This window comes from Cervus elaphus, chromosome 22 (genome assembly GCF_910594005.1).
Source record: "Cervus elaphus chromosome 22, mCerEla1.1, whole genome shotgun sequence".
NCBI lineage: Eukaryota > Metazoa > Chordata > Mammalia > Artiodactyla > Cervidae > Cervus > Cervus elaphus.
In genome coordinates this window covers 60444767-60465240 of record NC_057836.1, presented here as the reverse complement: position 1 = coordinate 60465240, position 20474 = coordinate 60444767, and the positions used below count along the sequence as shown (strand labels likewise).

At 39.0% G+C, this 20474-nt stretch overlaps 1 protein-coding gene across 14 annotated transcripts in view; it reads right to left on the bottom strand.

Annotated features, from left to right (window-relative positions):
* Positions 1-20474, bottom strand: part of LOC122680161 (cyclin-Y-like protein 1) — a 256180-nt gene that overhangs the window by 61809 nt on the left and 173897 nt on the right. The window contains exon 1 of one of the 14 annotated variants that reach the window (XM_043881215.1): positions 14794-14847. The exons of the other annotated variants lie outside the window; for them this stretch is intronic. Coding sequence (XP_043737150.1) covers positions 14794-14827 — 34 coding nt within the window. The 5' untranslated portion in view covers positions 14828-14847. Of the gene's footprint in view, positions 1-14793; positions 14848-20474 lie in introns of those variants that run through there. 14 annotated transcript variants of the gene reach the window in all.

The window sequence follows — 20474 nt, the reverse complement described above, 5'->3', positions numbered from 1 at the left end:
ACAGTTAATGTCAACAATGGTTAATGTTTTTTGAGCTCTTGCTATGTATCAGGTACCATTTTAATTGTTGTTAAAAGGCTTACAGATATAAATTTAATTACAACTTGTAAGGTAAATAGTATTGTTATTATCTCCATTTTACAGATAAGGAAATATAGGCTTAGAGATAATGTTTAATTTGTCCTAAAAGGCAATATGGCTGTAAGAGTTAGAACTGGGATTGGAATCTCAGTCTTTCTAATTCCAGCGCCCAGATGTCATCTGTGCAACTACATTTCCATTCATGAAGTGTTAACAGTTAATTACAAAGCAAATCCTTTTCTATAGTTCTTTCAACATTACATGGCCTCCCACTGCCTCTGTTTACTGAGATTAGCTGCCATAAAATATAACTTTAGATGTAAAAAGTGGAAGGTATTATGCTGACGTGTACCCTCTCCTCAGAAATAATTACTTGAAGTTTCAAAATGAATGCCTTTCACAGCAGAAAGCTATTATCATATCTGTCACAGCAGCAAATGTTCTTCATTTTAATATGACTGAAATAATGCCATTAGATTACAAATAATTAATGGTACATTCACAAAAGTTTTGTAAGACCATGATGTTTTCATAACAAAATGATGTAACATGTTAGGGACCAGCCAAGTATAATTTAACTTCTCCCAGAATTCTCCTTCTCTACCTTCTCTTGCTCCAACCCTCATCTTGTTTTGTATTTCTAAATTTTACTAGGCACTGATATTACTTCAATAACAAACCATAGCCTTTAGGTAAGTCTTTCATCAGAAAGACAATCTCAAGGTTTCCTTTATAAACAGCATGTTGATTCACTGCCACTCTTTGGTGATGATAAAAATGAAGCAATTGCCAGTCGAAGACAGTGGCTGCAGAAGAAATAAAGACTGACATGCATGTATGCTTGGTCATGGGCAACTCTTTGTGACTCCAAGGACTGTAGCTGCCGGGCTCCTCTGTCCATGGGATTCTCCAGGCAAGAATACTGGAGCAGGTTGCCATGCCCTCCTCCAGGGGATCTTCCTGACCCAGGGAGCCAACGCTTGTATTGCAGGTGGATTCTTTACCATGGAGACACCTGGGAAGCCATTAAGCCTGATGTTCTGTTTTTTTAAAAAAGCGGAGCAAATGAAGCAAAGCCGCCACATAAACCAGAGAAAATCTACTCTATGGAGATTAACGAAATCCCCTATCATCTCAGACATGAGTCAAGTGTGATTTCCATTTTACAAACTCAGGAAATTAAGGCCTCAGAACCCACAGGGAGTGGAACCCAGTGAGCACACACACCCACACCTGTCTACTGGTAAAGGTGCCGCTTCGCCATCATCCTGTGCCCAGGCAGGAGGAAAGCCGGCAGTGCACAGGGAGCCCTTGGAACACACACGATCCTGATGATGATCCTCTCTCATTATTTCAGTTTCCTAAACACTTTTCCTGTGATTAAGGAACTGAATTAATTGTTGACAAGGTGGCTGGCCAGCACAGAGCAAAAATCCCACTCATGTAGGATGTGTTCCCTCTAAGTGGGGCAATGGGAAAGCATGCGGTATTGTTTTGTTTTTTCTGAGAAAGGGCTTGACAATTGGTCAGTGTCCAACAGCCTGGTCTTTGAACATAAATAATCATTTCTCCAGGGAAGGCTCTACCTAGGTCATCTGATCTGTTTTCCGCACAAAGTGTATTGCACTGACAAGGCTCTCATCCCAAGGAAGAAAGCAGAAATCTCATAATAAAACATTTTTATCAGTGAATCCCGGGAAGGGCCACAGTTCCAGGAAGGACTATTTATTCCAAGCACTGGGATGGATTTAACAATGTCCAGTCATAAAGTAGATGGCCTCCAAGAAAAGGGAACTGTTGGTAGGAATATAAATTGGTACAGCCACTATGGAAAATTATGTGGAGGTTTCTCAAAAGACTGAAAACAGAGTCACCATATGATTCAGTGATCCCACTCCTGGGCATATATCCAGACAAAACTCTAATTCAAAAAGATAAATGTACCTCAATGTTCATAGCAGCACTATTTACAATAGCCAAGACACGGAAAAAACCTAAATGTCCCATCAACAGATGAATAGATAAAGAGATGTGGTACATATATACAATGGAATATTGCTCAGCCATAAATAAGAATGAATAATGCCATTTCAGCTATCCATCCATGGATGGACCTAGAGATTATCATATTAAGTGAAGTGAGTCAGGCAGAGAAAGACAGATAGCATATAATGTCACTTGTATGTGGAATCTAAAATATGACTATGTAACAGAAATAGACTCAGATATAGAAACAGACTTGCTTGTTACTGTCTGTTTCCGTCATTAAAATGAAACTCACTGAAGGAATGGCCTCTGGTCTATAGTAGCTTCTTCAGTAACTAGAATAATGCCAGGCATGTAGGAGATGCTCAATAACATCTGTAATTTTTATTCATGAAACCAGTCATAAATATAGAGTATGTAATTGTCATTCTTCTGCAACAGAAGTATGCTGTGTTAAAGGGGAAGGAGTATTATATAATGGAAGGGTTATTAAAGTGACTTTATTATTAGCAAGATCTTTTTTACTCATTTAATTCTCTTCCATCAAATATCATTGATTTCCAGTCCTTGAGCCAACAGGTATACTATTCTCCCTGATGTACTGTCAAACCCCTCTCCTCTTCCCTTGCCATGTGTGTCTCCTCCTGTTGGTTTTCCTAATCTGACCATATCATCCCCCAGCTTAAAACATTTCCATTACATGCCAGTGCCCTTACGATAAAGTCAACTAACATGACTTGGAAAACATTTTGCAATCCTATCTGTGCTCAGATCTTGAGCTTCACTGCTTGGCCCTCACTTGTCTATCTTTCCATTTTTTCTTTGGTTTCTTGAATTCTCTCTTGCCTTTGGGCCTTTGCTCCATGCCTCACCCCTCTGCCTGGAACGCACCCGCTTCCAATTCACCAAATTAACACACATTCATCTTTCAGCTTTGAAGAAGATGTTACTTCCTTCTGGAAGCTTTGCCAACCACAACACCTCTTCTAGTATCTTTCTTGCTCCTTAGTCGTTAAGTTGTGTTTGATTCTTTGAGACACTATGCACTGTAGCCTGCCAGGCTCCTCTGTCCATGGGATTCTCCAGGCAAGAATACTAGAGTGGGTTGCCATTTCCTTCTCCAGGGGATCTTCCCAACTAGGGATTGAACCTGTGTCTCTTGCATCTCCTGCATTGACAGGTGGGTTCTTTACCACTAAGCCACCTGTGTAGCCTCTCCACTACATTATAATTTACTAATTACTGCAACCATCAGTCTACACTCTTATCCCAGCTTCCTAGTTTGCCTGCTCCCCCATCGGGTTGTATTTGTCTTACATACTCTTATTCCCCTAGAATTGAGCACTATGCTTGATATTTTTTGTCATTTAGTAATTAAAAAAATAAGACAAAATAAAGGGATGCTTATGGCATGGTTTTAAAGGAAATCTCTGTGTTGACACTTGGGAACTTTTAACCAGTCGTCAAGTGTCTAATAAGCCCTCCATGCCCAGAATCACTTTGGCCCTCTCTCCTTTTTGAATGATTACCAAGAGGCACTGTCACCCCCTGGGGAGGCTTAGTCCCAGACTCTGCCATTTAGAGTGTAATGTAAGAAGTCCTTTTCTGGAAGCAACACTGTGCGTGGTGGTACCTTTCAGCACAGCGAAAACTCGAAAAAGAGGGTGGTCTCAGCCAAGGGTCAAATTGCAGATACAATGCTTTATGTATTTGGCAGTGCTCTAGAGACAAATACATAATCACAGAGGTATGCGATCTGGTTGGAAAATTCGGGCCAGATAGAATGACATGGGTAGAAAAGCACATACACAAACACGTAACAATGAGCACTCTTATTTGTAAAAACCACATTAATGGATGGCAGCTCCCTACCTCTGAAGTGATTTATAAATTAAAATAATTGCCTCTTTGAACTGTGCAGATATTAACTGACCTATCACTAATGTACATACAGTGTCTAAACCATCCAAACATTACCTAAACATTTTATTCCCTTTATTCTGGAAACCCCAAAACCCGCAAAAACAGGCTCTTTGTTCTGGAGCCAAGGGTCATAAAGGAAAAGCCATCATCTTTGATGACTTTGCAATTCTTATTCTAGTTCTTCATCAAATTAATTCTGAGTGAAATTAGTAAGCACTCTGAGCTTGAATAAGTCTTCCTATTCCCCTCCCCATTTTACAATCTCATCCCAAGCACATGGATCCATTTCTGGCTCAAATTTCTGGTAATGAGAGCAGGGCAATTCATTATTTTTTTAAATTAATTTTAGCTTTGGGTACATATCCTAAATCACTCCAGGTTGTGGGCGCCTGGCATTTCCTTCCTACGTAAAATGAGGGAGAAACTAAATTGGCTGAAGCCCAGACATGCATGGACTATGACAAGCTTGCTAAGGGTTCATTCTGGAAGGGTGATCTTGACCTAAATTGAAAGGCAGGCAGAAAAGCACAGCAGTTAGGACAGGAGTCTTAGGGCAGTGGTTATAAACCAGAGCTGATTTTGTTTCCCCAGTGAAAATTTGATAATGTCTGGAAACATTTAGGGTTGTTGCAACTTGTTGAGAGGGAGGTACTGTTGACATCTGATGTGTGGAAGTCAAGGATGCTGCTAAACATCCTACAATGCCCAGGACAGTCCCCTATGCAAAGGATTATCCAGTCCAAAATGTCAGTAGTGCTGAGGTTGAGCAACTCTACCCTAGAGGCTGTGCAACTCTACCCTAAAGGCTGCGATAGTTGAATTCACATCCCAGCTTTGCTTTTTTTATGGCTGTGTTATCTTGAGTAAGTTTCTTGATTTCTTTGAGCCTTAGAAGTTTCTCTTCTGTCAAATAGAGATAATGATAAAGTAACTACGTTGACAGCATTTTGTCAAGCCTGGCATTTGTAAAGGTTTAAAAACATTATATTCTATTTTAACTGGAGTGGGTAGCCGTTCCCTTCTCCAAGGGATCTTCCCAACCCAGGGATCGAACCCAGGTCTCTTGCACTGCGGGCAGATTCTTTACCAGCTGAGCCACCAGGGAAGCCTAAGAATACTGGAGTGGGCAGCCTGTCCCTTCTCCAGGGGATCTTCCTGACCCAGGAATTGAACGGGGTCTCCGGCATTGCGGGCGGATTCTTTAGCAGCTGAGCTACCAGGGAAGCCCCAATTCACCAATTAATGTATTTCAAATAGAAATACAAATTGCCAAAACTAGGCGGGGGGTAATTGCCAACTTTTAAATATGAGTTCCAAGCCCATACTTTATTTTTTCTTTATACTGTTACACAATGGAAGGATAAAAAAATGCATCATTTTATTTAGAAAATAGATTTGGCAACAATTGACTTTTATTTGGTGTGACTAAGTGATGCTAATTTCCAAATCTCAAAGATTCATTCTGTTTTGATTTAGGAACAGGAAAGGATGCATTATGAAGATACACCTTTTCCAGCATCTACACAGATCCATAGTTTCTAAGCCAGAAATACAGTAATATTTGCTTTAATTCATAGAGTTTTTTAAAAAAAAAAAGCCTCAGTTTTCCAGTGAGCAAAGCACTGGAATAGCATTCTAAAAATGCCTAAGAGAGTGGAAGAAAATGGAAATAAAAATCATATTCTGATATTTTTCTATGTGATACTGACATAGTATAACAGGTTAAGCAAATATGGTTTTTATACAAAGTTTAATATTTATTTGAATTAAATCAATTTGGACTTATAAAATGTGTATACAAAACAGTTTCCTGAAGTTACTTCCAATAAGAAGTGTTCTAATATTACACAGCAGTCTGCTAGTGCTTTATACCCACTCTGAAAATACTCTCCCCAAATAATTTTATACATGAAAACCAAGATCTCCTAATATTTCTTAATGTTACAACTCCTACTTCTTTGTGCCAGGCTTTACTGAATGGACTAAACTGCACAGTCTTTTGGTCATTCTACAGATATTTTTGAATACCAACTACATGTTCCCATGGAGATGGGTGCTAGGATTATATCATGCTTTGAAACATGCAGATGGTCAGGAGACCACACAGGTTGGTGAGTGAGGACTCAGATTTCCAGAGTCAGAGAGAGTTGGCTTGACCTCTGGACATTTGGCTAAGTTATGTATTAGACTGGTGAGCCTTTGGCCATCTACTGAACCTGCCTGAGGATCTGTTTCCCCATCTGAAAATAGGTGGAAAGAGTATTTCTTGTTTGTTAAGAGGATGTGGTTGACATATTAATATATATATTACCATGTGTAAAACAGATAGCTAATGGGAATCTGCTGTACAGGGCAAGGAGCTCAACTGAGTGCTCTGTGGTGACCTAGATGGGTGGGATGGGGGAGGATGGGAAGGAGGGCTAAGAGCGAGGAAATACGTGTGTATATATACACACATATGGCTGATTCAGGGGCTCCCCCAGGAGCTCAGTGGTAAAGAATCTACCTGCGGTGCAGGAGCCGCAGGAAACATGGTTCAATCCCTAGGTCAGAAAGATCACCTGGAGGAGGATATGGTAACCCACTCCACTATTCTTGCCTGGAGAATCCCATGGACAGAAGATCCTTGCAAGTTACAGTCTAGAGAGTCAAAAAGAGTGGGACACAACTGAAGCAGCTTAGCATGCACGCACGCACATGGCTGATTTGCTTCATTTCACAGCAGAAACTAACGTAACATTGTAAGACAGCTATATCCCAACTAAAAACAAACAAACAAACAGGATACTGGTAAACAGCATTGAACTTGAGTCTTGTTATTTATTCAGAAAATGGTTCAAGAATGATTAGCTATGTTATTTTAATGACCACTGTGTTATTTTTTAGTCTAGAAATGGCCTGGTTTAGGAAAATGGAAGCTTTTTGGCATTTTCTTCTTGAAACACACAAGAAAACTGATGGGAGAATTTAAAAAGCATCACAAACCAGAAGTTGAATAAACCGTATTTCTTAGCACAACGTGTACAGGCTTACCAAATGGAGCCAGCTGTCACAAAATAACCCAGGGTTGTTGCTGGTTCTCTTTTTAAGCTTCTGATCGCCAACTGGATGCTTAATCCAGTAGCTGGGCAAGCTTCTCTATGAATATGCAACTTGATGGTTTGCATATTTTCTTAGACATGGAGTAGTATTATGAAATCCTTTGTACAAATCCTTCAGTATGCACACATTCAGAGCTGCTTTCTAACTGGACTTTAGATAAATGACTTTTTTTTTATACAGACAGCTAGCTAATAAAATTCTAAGTGGTTTTGAAGAAAAAAATTACACACTAAATAGCATTTATTAGTTTTGTTACTAAAAAAAAAAAATGCATGTTTCCTATGGAAAATACAAAAAGCAAAAAGAAGAAAATACAAATATTCATCTCTAATCTCAATGACCAGAGATAACGTTTTGTGTATGTATGTATATGTACATATGGAGTGTTATTTTCCTTCAACAAATTTTTCTCCTTTCATTTAATACTATATTGGGATCATTAAATGTTACTACATGAGAGCAGGGGTCAACAGTCTTTCTGCAAAGGGCTAAATGATAAATATATTAGATTTTGTGGGCCATGCAACTTCTGCCCCAGCTACTCAACTCTGCCACCATGGCATGAAAGCAACCAGGAACAACCTCTAAATGAATGACTGTGGCCAAATTCTGCCCGTGGTGGGCTGGGCTTCTCCCCCAACCTGCAGTTCACTGACTCCTCTATACAAAAGCCTCATCAATAATTATGATATGTTATTAAATCTAATTATACTACAGTATCATTGAACTACATTTGTTATAACAGTTATTACGGAAAATGTATGACTTTTTAATCCTCTAGATCTTAGAGATTTCTTCAAGTGTTGTCTTGTTACTGCACACTTTGGGAAATTAAATATAATCAAAGAATAACCAAGCATCAGAGGAATATAGTTTTCTGGAGGTCAGTTAAAAAAATGCAAGAACTCTGACACTACCCTTAATTAAGTGTCTGTTCCATCACCATAATTTCCCAAATTCCTAGTGTTGTTTTGGGAGCAGTGGTCCCATGCAATGAAGGCCAATGCTGCTGGTTACTCTAAGCTACAACAGTGTTTCTGTTTATGACACGAATAGCACAAATCCAACTCTCTGCTGCAGCTGCTACTGAGACCCAGTCACTTTCACAAATAATAACACTGCTTGTTTTGAGATTGTTCTAGTAAGGGGGAATATTCCTTGAATTGATTCCTTTGTCTTTTAACTCTTTGAAACATAGAGTCATGGGTTATACACTATGCTCTGTGGGAAACAAACTCTGGGACAAATACTAGCATTGAGGAGATTTATTAGGGAGTGCTCTTGGGATCATCAACACCTGTGAAAGGAAGGATGGGCTAGAGGGACAACTTGAGCTCTGTTTTATTCGCAGGACAGGCTTCAGCTGACCCCAAGAAAAGTTCTGGAGCTGAGGTGGCTCTGTAGCATTGACTTGAGATGGAGGAAGAGCATGCAGACTTGACACGCTGGAGTTGACCACCTATTGGCTGAGAATGCGTGGGAAGGGCTTGGTGGCTCTCCTTAACAGTCTTTTCCCAAAGGGGGCCAAATAACCAAGGCTGCCATCTGACTGCACTCCCAGCAGTTCATGGGTAAGCCCTTCATTCCTGAAGGGGTTTCTTAGTGTGCATCAAGACATCTACCATCTCATGGGTTAAGTCCCAGTGAGAAACTTGCCCAAGTCAATGTTCTGTTCTCAGTTTGAAAAGCCAATAAAGTGATGTTTTTGAGGTGGTGTGGAATTTTAAGTCTGGTTTAATGAAACCATTTTGTTTAATAATTTCATTCAGTCACCCTATGAATACCAAGATCTGCAAACTCTATGTGCAAGGCAAGTGTGCATAAGTTAGTAAAACAGATTAAAGAGCCATGGGGAGCTTAGAGTGTCTTGGGGGAATGTGCAAATGTGAATTACAAGGTGAAATGATGGCAGTATTGGAGGTGATGTTACAATTATATCCTATAAGAAACCACAATTTGTTCAATTCAAATTCCCATTTTATTTTTTAAACTGCTTCCTTGTTTAAATTTATTAATAAATGGTTATCAGTAGTAATCACAGTTCAATTTCTACTGTAGCAAAGCCTGGAGTCACACATGTAGATGGAAAGACTTGGAGATGGGCACCATGGTTAAGATTTATTATTTACAATACACACTTAGTTATGAGCAGTTCCATGTGCCAGGTAATCCAGCTCTCAGCACTATGATCTATAACCTTCTTCTGGATGTCACTCATTCCTTCCCTCTATGATTGTATATATATTTACCAGCATTTTATAATACATTGCAGGTTTTACTCAGGGGCCCCACTGAATAAAAATACTGTATTAAAATGTATTTTGATTCACACATGGAATGCAGCTTCAGCTCTTTCTCACCTGCAAGTCAAGAATGAGGTCTCTGTACAATTAAAAAGCTAAAGTGGGACTTTATATTGGCACCTGGAGGGCTGTGGACTAAGTTCAAGATTATGAAAAAAATTGATGCAGAATTTCAATAAGGGCAAAAGAGATTTCACTTGGAATACATAAAATGCCAACATTACTGCTTAAGTATGACATATATGCAAGGCATATATGACCACATGCGATTTTATGGTTTCTAGGAAATACTGGGCATCAAAACAGTTTTCTTCAATAAGGCAATTCTGTAATAATGGTGTCACTTATTTATTTATTCATTCTTTCATTCAATAAAGGGTTGATGTGTTGTACATTTCCAGGGAGCATCAGTGATATCATCATCTATGTGGATAGTACCCTTGAAGCGTACAGGACACGACCTTCGCAACCATATTCAGTTTGATCAACAACATAAACTGGGTGAGTCCACGCTTGGCACTGAGAACAGTGCAGTGAGCAAGGCAGATTCGGATCAGACCCCTGTAAAGCTTTATTTCAGATGAAGTCAGACAAAAAACGAGTAGCTACAAAAACCAAATGAATATAAACTGAGATGAGTCCTAGAAGTATAGGGATGGGATAGCACAAGGACCTCTAACAAGGGCTACTAAGAAAGAAATTCGGAGGAAGCAATATTCAAGTTGAAGCATAAAGGATAAGTTTCCTTATGGATGTGAAAACGGGTTAGCAAAGGATGTTTCAGGAAGAGGGAAGGATATTTCAGAAAGGAAAAACAACAGCAACAAATCACATCACGAAAGATATGGGATAGCCAAGGAACTGAAGTGTAGCTGGGAAATGGAGGAGACAGGACTGAAGGGGGAGTCAGGGGCAGTGCCCTGTAGTGAGGTCATGCTTGTGCATATGGAGAAGACATCTGACACTGACGAAATACATGTGGCTGATGATATGAGGACTCTTTCAGTAGAACAAGTGAGAGACAGCGGTGGCTTGTCTAGGGCAATGCCGAAAAAGGTGAGAAGAAGTAGACAGATAAAAGAGGTTTTCTACTGAAATGTCTTAACCTAACTTCATTCTGCTATTTGTTGGCCAGTACTGTGAATTATTTTGACCTTTGCATGCTCTTAAGATAGTATTAAACATCAACTATTGTCAGTGATTCTGTGAAGAGCAGAATTATTTGAAGTTAACATCAAAGACCATTGCAATCAAGTGTTGGGTTTGCCTATTAATATGTCATAATGACAATAAAACAGTCATTACACTCTCATTCATCAGAAATCTATTTGACAACCTAAAATTTAATCCCTCTTTACTCTTCCATAACATGGAGTATCTACTCATTTGAGATTGTGGTGAAGATGCAAAGAGATGATACATACCTAAAGCACTCATCACAATGTCTGCTATACCATATTTGTTGTTGGATATTTTTTACTACTGCTATTATTCATACTTATGATGGGAGTCTGGGGTGAGAATTAATCACCGTTTTTCCTCTGAGTTGGCTGGGCACCAAAATTTTGGGAAAGAGATACAGCAGTTAAATCAAGAGAGATAGAAATATTAGCTTTATCACCAATGTTGCTGAATTTAAGAACATGATTGGCTTTTCTGCCCACTTGCACCAAATCTAGCAATGGATACCCTTAACTGAAGGAAACCTTTATATTTACACCTTGAAATTGCTCTTGTGCCTCCATCAGGAACACAGAGGCTTCGAGCAAGACCAGGACCCTGCCCTGATTCTGGTATGCTTATGTCATGGAAGAAGTGAACAGTACACTTTCACTCTTCCCTGGAACCAGAGAGGGGAGGAATTGAGAGCAAGGATCCTGGAGTTTGATTGAGTGACTATACCTGGCTGTGCCATTCATCAGCCAAGCAGACATACAAGTCCCTCAGAGCTTCTATGAGTTAATCTCCTCACCTAGAAGATGGGAATGATAAAGTGCTACCTCACAGGACTGCTGTGAGGATTAAAGAAATGAAAATGTTGGTATCTGGCACGTAGAAATATGTTTGCCATGACCAGCATCTAAAAAAAAAAAGAGTACCGAAAATGCCGCACTCTATACTTTTCCAATCTCATCCACCAGAAAGATTACTGTTCTTCCCCAGGGGAAGAGCATACGAGAAGAAAATATTTCTGAAAGAGAAGGGAATACATATTTCCAGTGCAATCCCTTCCTGAGGCATGGGATGGGGGGTAAGCCCTTCCTCTATGCTGAAGATGAGGGAAGAGTAGGAGTTGACCTCCCATATAGTCTATCATGGACTTTCCTGGTGGCTCCGACGATCAACAATCTGCCTGCTACTCAGGAGACCTGGATTTGATCCCTGGATTGGGGAGATCCCCTGGAGAAGGGAATGGCTACCCACTCCAGTATTCCTGCTTGGAGAATCCCATGGACAGAGGAACCTGGTGGGCTACAGTCCATGGTGTTACAAAGAGTCAGACACGACTGAGCAACACACACACACACACACACACACACACACACACACACACACACCCTACTCTATCACTTGATACCTTGGCCTTCAGTCACACACACACACACACACACACACACACACACACACACACACACCCTACTCTATCACGTGATACCTTGGCCTTCAATCTGTCCTATCTGCCAGGTCCCTGTCTCTCCCTCCAACTACAAAGACAGGGATCTGTCACATTCATCAGTATATCCTCTTTATAACGTTGTACCATGTACTGTGCTTTGCATGCACTGTGCCATTTACAATCCGTGCCTGATGGATTTGAACACGAGCTTCTATGTCTGAGCTACCTTGTTTCTTAACTGACTTAATTATGAAGGGCTGCTGCTGAGTGGCAAAACACAGGCCCTGAGCAGGAAGAATGAGGTTCCCATTTGTCTGCTCCTTTCTTCAGACCCTGATTTTCAGGACTACCCAGAAAGCTGGGTGCCTAAAGCTAACAAAAATTTTCTTACCAAAAGGCAAACACTCTTTACATTTACATTCCTTGCTTCTGATTTTTGCCCTACTTTAAAATTCTTGGGTTTCTCTGTCCAAAGCAGAAACAAAGAATTTAGAAAAAGTTTATTATCTTGATATCTTTTATTACCTTGATATCTTTCCTTCATATATATGCTCATCAATTAGATTTAGCTACATGTATGACACAGAGGAAGGAATATTAGGTTGGTGCAAAAATAATTTTGGTTTTGCATTACTGAATTTTGCCATTTGATATTGGAATACATTCTTAAATAAATGTGGTTTGTTATACATTATTTTAACGTGCATTTCTTGCTTTATATTTTTTGCTAATGAATTATTCCTTGGTGTTTATTTTATATGTATTTTAGACTAGGGAAATGATGTTAGACAAAAATCAATTCAAATGATCTTATTTGAGCACAAAATGGGTCATAAAGCAGTGGAGACAACTATGACTTCAACAATGCATTTGGCCCAGAAACTTTTAATGAACATACAGTGCACTGGAGGTTCAAGTAGTTTTGCAAAGTAGATTAGAGCCGTGAAGATGAGGAGTGCAGCAGAGACTAGCCATTGGAAGTGTACAACGACCAACTGAGAGGATCACTGAAGCTAATCCTCTTTCAACTACATGCAAAGTTGCTGAAGAACTCAACATCGACCATCCTATGGTCATTTGGCATTTGAAGCAAATTGGAAAGATGAAAAAGCTGATAAATGGGTGTCTCAAGAGCTGACTGCAAATCAAATAAACAGTTTCTTTTAGAAGTGTCATTTTCTCTTACCCTATGCAACAGCTCTATGCAACAACAATGTGAATTTTATGTAACAACCAGTGATGACCAGTTCAGTGGCTGGACTGAGAACAATCTCCAAAGCCAAACTTGCACCAATAAAAGTGTCATGGGCACTGTTTCATGGTTTGCTGCTAGTTTAATCCACTGCAGCTTTCTGAATCCTAGTGAAACCATTACATCTGAGAAGTATGCTCAGCAAATCAATGAGATGCACAAAAAACTACAACTCCTGCAATCAGTGGTGGTCAACAAAAAGGGCCCAATTCTTTTCTGTGACCTGGCTGCATATCACACAACCAATGCTTCAAAAGGTGAACAAACTGGGCTACAATTTTTGTCTGAGGTGCAATATCCATGTGACCTCTGTCCAACTGACTACCACTTCTTCAAGCATCTTGACAACTTTTTGTACGGAAAATGCTTCCACAACCAGCAGGATGCAGAAAAAGCTATCCAAGACTTCATCGAATCCCAAAGCATAAGTTTTTATGCTATAGTAATAAACAAACTAATTTCTCATTGGCAAAAATGTGTTGATTGTAATGGTTCTTATTTTGATTAATAAACATGTGTTTGAGCCTAGTTACAGTGATTTAAAACTTAGCATCCATAAATAATTACTTTTGCACCAACCTAATAGTTTCTTTCATTTGTACTATTTATTCACTGAGACCATTTATTTGTTATTTACTATTTGCCCTCCCCAATTACAGTGTATGTTCAATGGGACTTTATCTAATATTTTGTCTGGCTCTTGGATGCCATGGTTTTATGCCACAGTTTAGTTAAACTGTGACCAGCTGGCCAAATCCAACATACTGCCTGCTTTGTAAATAAAGTTTTATGGGGAAACTATCAGATCTGTGTGTTCACATATTGTCTTTAACTGCTTTTGCCCTATAACACCTGACCTGAGAAGTTGTGACAAAGATTGGGTGGCCCTCAAAACCTTTTACTATGTGGTTGGCTCACTACAGAAAATGTTGGTTAATCTCTGGCATTAACTACTAACTGATGCATTCTAAGTATTTAAACACTTGCAGAATGAAGGAGTGAGTGAATCAATAAACATATAACCTATATAGATAGAGAGTAGAAAATACAGATAGATAAAATAGTGTGTTAAAGGGATAGGACTATGCTTAAAAACTGTTTTTCTTTTTAAATCTTGTAATATTTAAGAACGTCATTTTTTAAAGCAGATGCAGAATTTTAAAATACCACCACTTCTGTAGATTGCTGGGAATATTGAGTTCTTGTGGCTCAAGAACTGCTTCAAATATAGATTACTGAGCCTTTTGCCCATGCTTTCATTTTTAGTTCAAAAGCCAAGCACCCTCATTCCTAATTATCCTTCTAACTGTGAGCTAACAGTGGGGTAAGCCAGCCCATGGGGATTACTTGAGAAGCTATTTCCACAGTCAATGATGCGAGTTGTTCAAACATGAGTGGATCAGAAACAGACCTGACTTATGGAGTAATGTAAATAATATTTACCAAACTGGTCATTTATCAAAATTAAATTGATCCAAGACCCCACGAGGCTTGGTTATCTTAGTCTCTACTCCAGACATAACATTTACCTGATAACTCACAAAGCTCCCAGGCCAGCTCCATCCTCCTTAGCTTGGCATTTCTTACGTGGACCTTTCAAAGAAGCCTTCTTTGTTTAAACTTAAATCTGTTAAACAAGAAAAAGCAGTGAGCCTTTACATTTTTAAAAGATCAAGAAAAGAAAAGAGGAGAAAGAGACACTTTATTTGTTTCACACAAGGATGAAAATTGGTCTCGCTCACTGACTCCATCCATCTCCAGGTTCCTCTGAGTATGGTAACAGGATTTTTAAAGCTATTTGCTCATTTGCTTAATGCTCCTTTAGGGGGCTTTCCAATGAGTAACACAGCCCAAAAAGAGGAGAAACAATCTATTCACCAAAAGGCTGCATTTTTAAAAGACATTTTGCATACTCCATTTCACAAAAAAACAATGGTTGCAAGAGCTCTGGGACATTAATTTTTCAAAGGCAAAATATTCATCTTTAATGCACATGGCCATAGGTTCAAAAAGCAATGTTAAGTTTGTGTATGTTGGCTGGAGTAACGCTATTTAAGACTTCCTCCTAGTTCTCCACTTCAGAACAGTTTCATCCAACAGTGTTCAGCGTGTTGCTTTGCATTTCAAAGCCCTAAAATCAAATGTAATCAAGGTTCCAGGGTGGCTTTCAATGTAGAAGGCATGTGTTTAAGTGGATTTATAGGTATTTACATCCTTAATGAACACTGGTGTCATTTTTTCTAAAGTAACTCAACAACATGGTGTAAATTATTTGATCTTTTTTTTTTTTTTTTTTTTTTGCCAAAAGTAAGTAAAAGATCACAGTGCCCTAGAAAGCGGCCTGACCATCTGAGTGACCTCATTAAACATGGCTGCACCATCTAGCCCAGAGTTCCCATCTATAATTAATCATGAAAATGGCTAGACTAAGTAGAACTCAATTATGATGAAGGGTCAAATTTTTGAAGACAAAGTTGAAATGATTCTGAGGCTCAGGGTGATACAGCTCTTTGTAAAGGTTCACTTCAGAATTGACCTTTCTTGAGTGGAGAAGCGGAAAGTCTTAGACTGAACAAGGAAAGGCAGCAATTCTAGAAAAAACAGCAATGATGTATATGAACCCACACGGAGAATGAAGAGACCAAGTAGGACAGAATGCCAGAGACATTCAAAAAGTCATGCAAACAGAAATGGTGCAGGGATGCTAGTTGTGAATCTACTTCATAAGGGACATATTTTTTGAGGCCAATAACATCTTTCTACACAGTTTCAAATGTAGGATATCACTTAAGCCTCTTTCTGCTCCATATCTAAATCTATAGGAAGTCCAGCAGCCGTGTACTCTGCTTTTACTAGATTAAGCATATCCAGATGATTTTAATAAAGTTTTAAAAGGACATTAGTTTCCTGCTATTTCAATGAAAACCACTTGCAAGATGAATTTAAAGCAACAGATCTATTGCATGTCAACACATGCTCTCTTTATGCAAATACACCACTTTTCTCAAACAGCCAACAAAACAAAACACGGACACAATCATCAAGTGCATGAGACACAGGAGAAAAATGTCATTGTTGTAAATGTTTATGGGTAAAAAAAAAATGGAGAGTGTGATGGGTGCCAGGGTAAGCTGCCCAGATTTCCAGGATGAAGACTGAGGTTCTTATTACTTCAATGGCTAAAAGCACTCAGCATCTGTTCGAGTTCCTCTCTCTGGGAATTGTCAGCCAAGCAGTATCTTTTTAAAATTGTTTTATTGCAATATAGTTGATTTACAATGTTGTGTCTCACTTGTGTAGCATATTGATTCAGTTATACATATATATCTACTTATTCTTTTTCAGATTCTTTCCCCATATACGTTATTACAGAATACTGAGGAGAGTTTCCTGTACTAAGCAGTAGGTCCTTGTTGCCTGTCTATTTTATATGTAGTAGTTTGTGTATGTTAATCCCAAGCTCCTGGTCTATAATATCCCTCCTACCTCACATCTCCCCTTTGGTAACAATGTTTGTTCTTGAAATCTGTGAGTTTGTTCCTATTTTGTAAATAAGCTCATTTATATAATTTCTTTTAAAAATTAGATTCTGCATATTAGTAATATGTGATATTTGTCTTTGTCTGACATATTTCACTTAGTATGATCATCTCTAGATCCATCATGCTACTGTAAATGGCATTATTTTGTTCTTTTTATGGCTGAGTAATATCCCATTATATACACACACACACCCACACCCACACACACATATTCTTTACCCATTCCTCTGTTGATGGACATTTAGGTTGCTTCCATATCTTGGCTATTGTAAATAGTGCTGCAATGAAACACTGGGGTGCATATATCTTTTCTTTTTCTTTTTTTTTTTTTTTAATTTTTTTATTAGTTGGAGGCTAATTACTTCACAACATTTCAGTGGGTTTTGTCATACATTGATATGAATCAGCCATAGATTTACACTTATTCCCCATCCCGATCCCCCCTCCCACCTCCCTCTCCACCCGATTCCTCTGGGTCTTCCCAGTGCACCAGGCCGGAGCACTTGTCTCATGCATCCCACCTGGGCTGGTGATCTGTTTCACCATAGATAGTATACATGCTGTTCTTTTGAAACATCCCACCCTCACATTCTCCCACAGAGTTCAAAAGTCTGTTCTGTATTTCTGTGTCTCTTTTTCTGTTTTGCATATAGGGTTATCGTTACCATCTTTCTAAATTCCATATATATGTGTTAGTATGCTGTAATGTTCTTTATCTTTCTGGCTTACTTCACTCTGTATAAGGGGCTCCAGTTTCATCCATCTCATTAGGACTGGTTCAAATGAATTCTTTTTGACGGCTGAGTAAAATTCCATGGTGTATATGTACCACAGCTTCCTTATCCATTCATCTGCTGATGGGCATCTAGGTTGCTTCCATGTCCTGGCTATTATAAACAGTGCTGCGATGAACATTGGGGTGCATGTGTCTCTTTCAGATGTGGTTTCCTCAGTGTGTATGCCCAGAAGTGGGATTGCTGGGTCATATGGCAGTTCTATTTCCAGTTTTTTAAGGAATCTCCACACTGTTTTCCATAGTGGCTGTACTAGTTTGCATTCCCACCAACAGTGTAAGAGGGTTCCCTTTTCTCCACAGCCTCTCCAGCATTTATTGCTTGTAGACTTTTGGATAGCAGCCATCCTGACTGGTGTGTAATGGTACCTACCTCATTGTGGTTTTGATTTGCATTTCTCTAATAATGAGTGATGTTGAGCACCTTTTCATGTGTTTGTTAGCCATCTGTATGTCTTCTTTGGAGAAATGTCTGTTTAGTTCTCTGGCCCATTTTTTGATTGGGTCATTTATTTTTCTGGAATTGAGCTGCAGGAGTTGCTTGTATATTTTTGAGATTAATCCTTTGTCTGTTTCTTCATGTGCTATTATTTTCTCCCAATCTGACGGCTGTCTTTTCACCTTACTTATAGTTTCTTTTGTAGTGCAAAAGCTTTTAAGTTTCATTAGATCCCATTGGTTTAGTTTTGCTTTTATTTCCAATATTCTGGGAGGTGGGTCATAGAGGATCTTGCTGTGATTTATGTCGGAGAGTGTTTTGCCTATGTTCTCCTCTAGGAGTTTTATAGTTTCTGGTCTTACATTTAGATCTTTAATCCATTTTGAGTTTATTTTTGTGTATGGTGTTAGAAAGTGTTCTAGTTTCATTCTTTTACAAGTGGTTGACCAGTTTTCCCAGCACCACTTGTTAAAGAGGTTGTCTTTTTTCCATTGTATATCCTTGCCTCCTTTGTCTTAGGAGTATATCTACCTAAAGAAACAAAAGACCTATACATAGAAAACTATAAAACACTGATGAAAGAAATCAAAGAGGACACAAACAGATGGAGAAACATACCGTGTTCATGGATTGGAAGAATCAATATTGTCAAAATGGCTATTCTACCCAAAGCAATCTATAGATTCAATGCAATCCCTATCAAGCTACCAACGGTATTTTTCACAGAACTAGACCAAAGAATTTCACAATTTGTATGGAAATACAAAAAACCTCGAATAGCCAAAGTAATCTTGAAAAAGAAGAATGGAACTGGAGGAATCAACCTGCCTGACTTCAGACTCTACTACAAAGCCACAGTCATCAAGACAGTGTGGTACTGGCACAAAGACAGAAATATAGACCAATGGAACAGAATAGAAAGCCCAGAGATAAATCCACGAACCTATGGACACCTTATCTTTGACAAAGGAGGCAAGGATATATCTTTTCAAATTATGGTTTTCTTCAGATACATGCCCAGATGTGGAATTGCTGGATCATATATGGTATTCTTAGTTTAAGGAACCGCTTACTGTTCTCCATAATGGTTTCCCTGGTAGCTCAGATGGTAAACAGTCTGCCTGCAATACTGTAGACCTAGGTTCAATCCCTGGGTCTGCAAGATCCCCTGGAGAAAGAAATGGCAACCCACTCCAGTATTCTTGCCTGGAAAATCCCATGGATGGAGGAGCCTTCCAGGCTTGGAGGGCTACAGTCCATGGGGTCGCAAAGAGTCAGACATAACTTTTTTTTTTTTCTCACTGTTCTTCATAGCAGCTGTACCAATTTATATTCCCACCAATAGGGCAGGAAGGTTCCCTTTCCTCCACACCATCTCCAGCACTTATGGTTTGTAGACTTTTTGATGATAGCCATTCTGACCAGTGTGAGGTGATACAAAGAAAATCTTTTCCAAGGTTATACCTGTTCTCTGGAGACAGCTCACAATTCAAAGACAGATCAATATGTGTATGTATATGTGAAGGGGAGGGTAGTGAGAGGTGTATAAAGTCATGGTTCCCTGAGATCAGGTGACCTGAGGAGCCATTCTAGTTGGGAGTTACTGAAACCTTCCTTGTCACTACAGTGCATTCCAGCATCTCCTTGGGCCCAGTTCAACTTCCTGTAATCTCCCACGGGGTTTACTCTCAAGAGCCCTGCATGCAAATCTCTAAGCCAATTTCCCAGGGAAGCCAACCTAAGAGGGTGAAGACTATTCCTTCCTAATGTCTCTCTCATTGATTTTATTTTTAACTTTTTATTATGGAAACATCAAATATATACAAAAGTCAAGAAAAGAACACAACTCATCAAATTTATAAACATCTTGCCATTCTGGTTTCATCTAATCTTTGTTAAAACTATATTCTTTTAAAGTAAATAATTTCACCCATAAATACTTCACTATGTATTTAACATATAAAGGTTTGGTTTTTTTTTTTTTTTGAGGCAATAATCATGCCATTATTATAAGATATAAATTAATTGTAATTCCTTAAAGCCACCTAAAACCCAATATGTATCCAATATTCCTTAGTTGTTTCCATTTTTTTAGAGTACACATTGATTTGCAATTTTTTTTATCAAGAGGCTCTTTAGTTCCTCTTCACTTTCTGCCATTAGAGTGGGATATCATCTGCATATCTGAAGTGGCTATTTCTCCAAGCAATCTTGATTCCAGCTTGTGACTCATCCAGCCCAGCATGATGTACTCTGCATATAAATTAAATAAGCACGGTGACAATATACAGCCTTGTTGTACTCTTTTTCCAATTTTGAACCAGACAGTTGTTTCGTGTTTGGTTTTAACTGCTGTTTCTTGACCCACATACAGGTTCCTCAGGAGACAGGTAAGGTGGTCTAGTACTACCAGGTCTTCAAGAACTTTCCACAGTT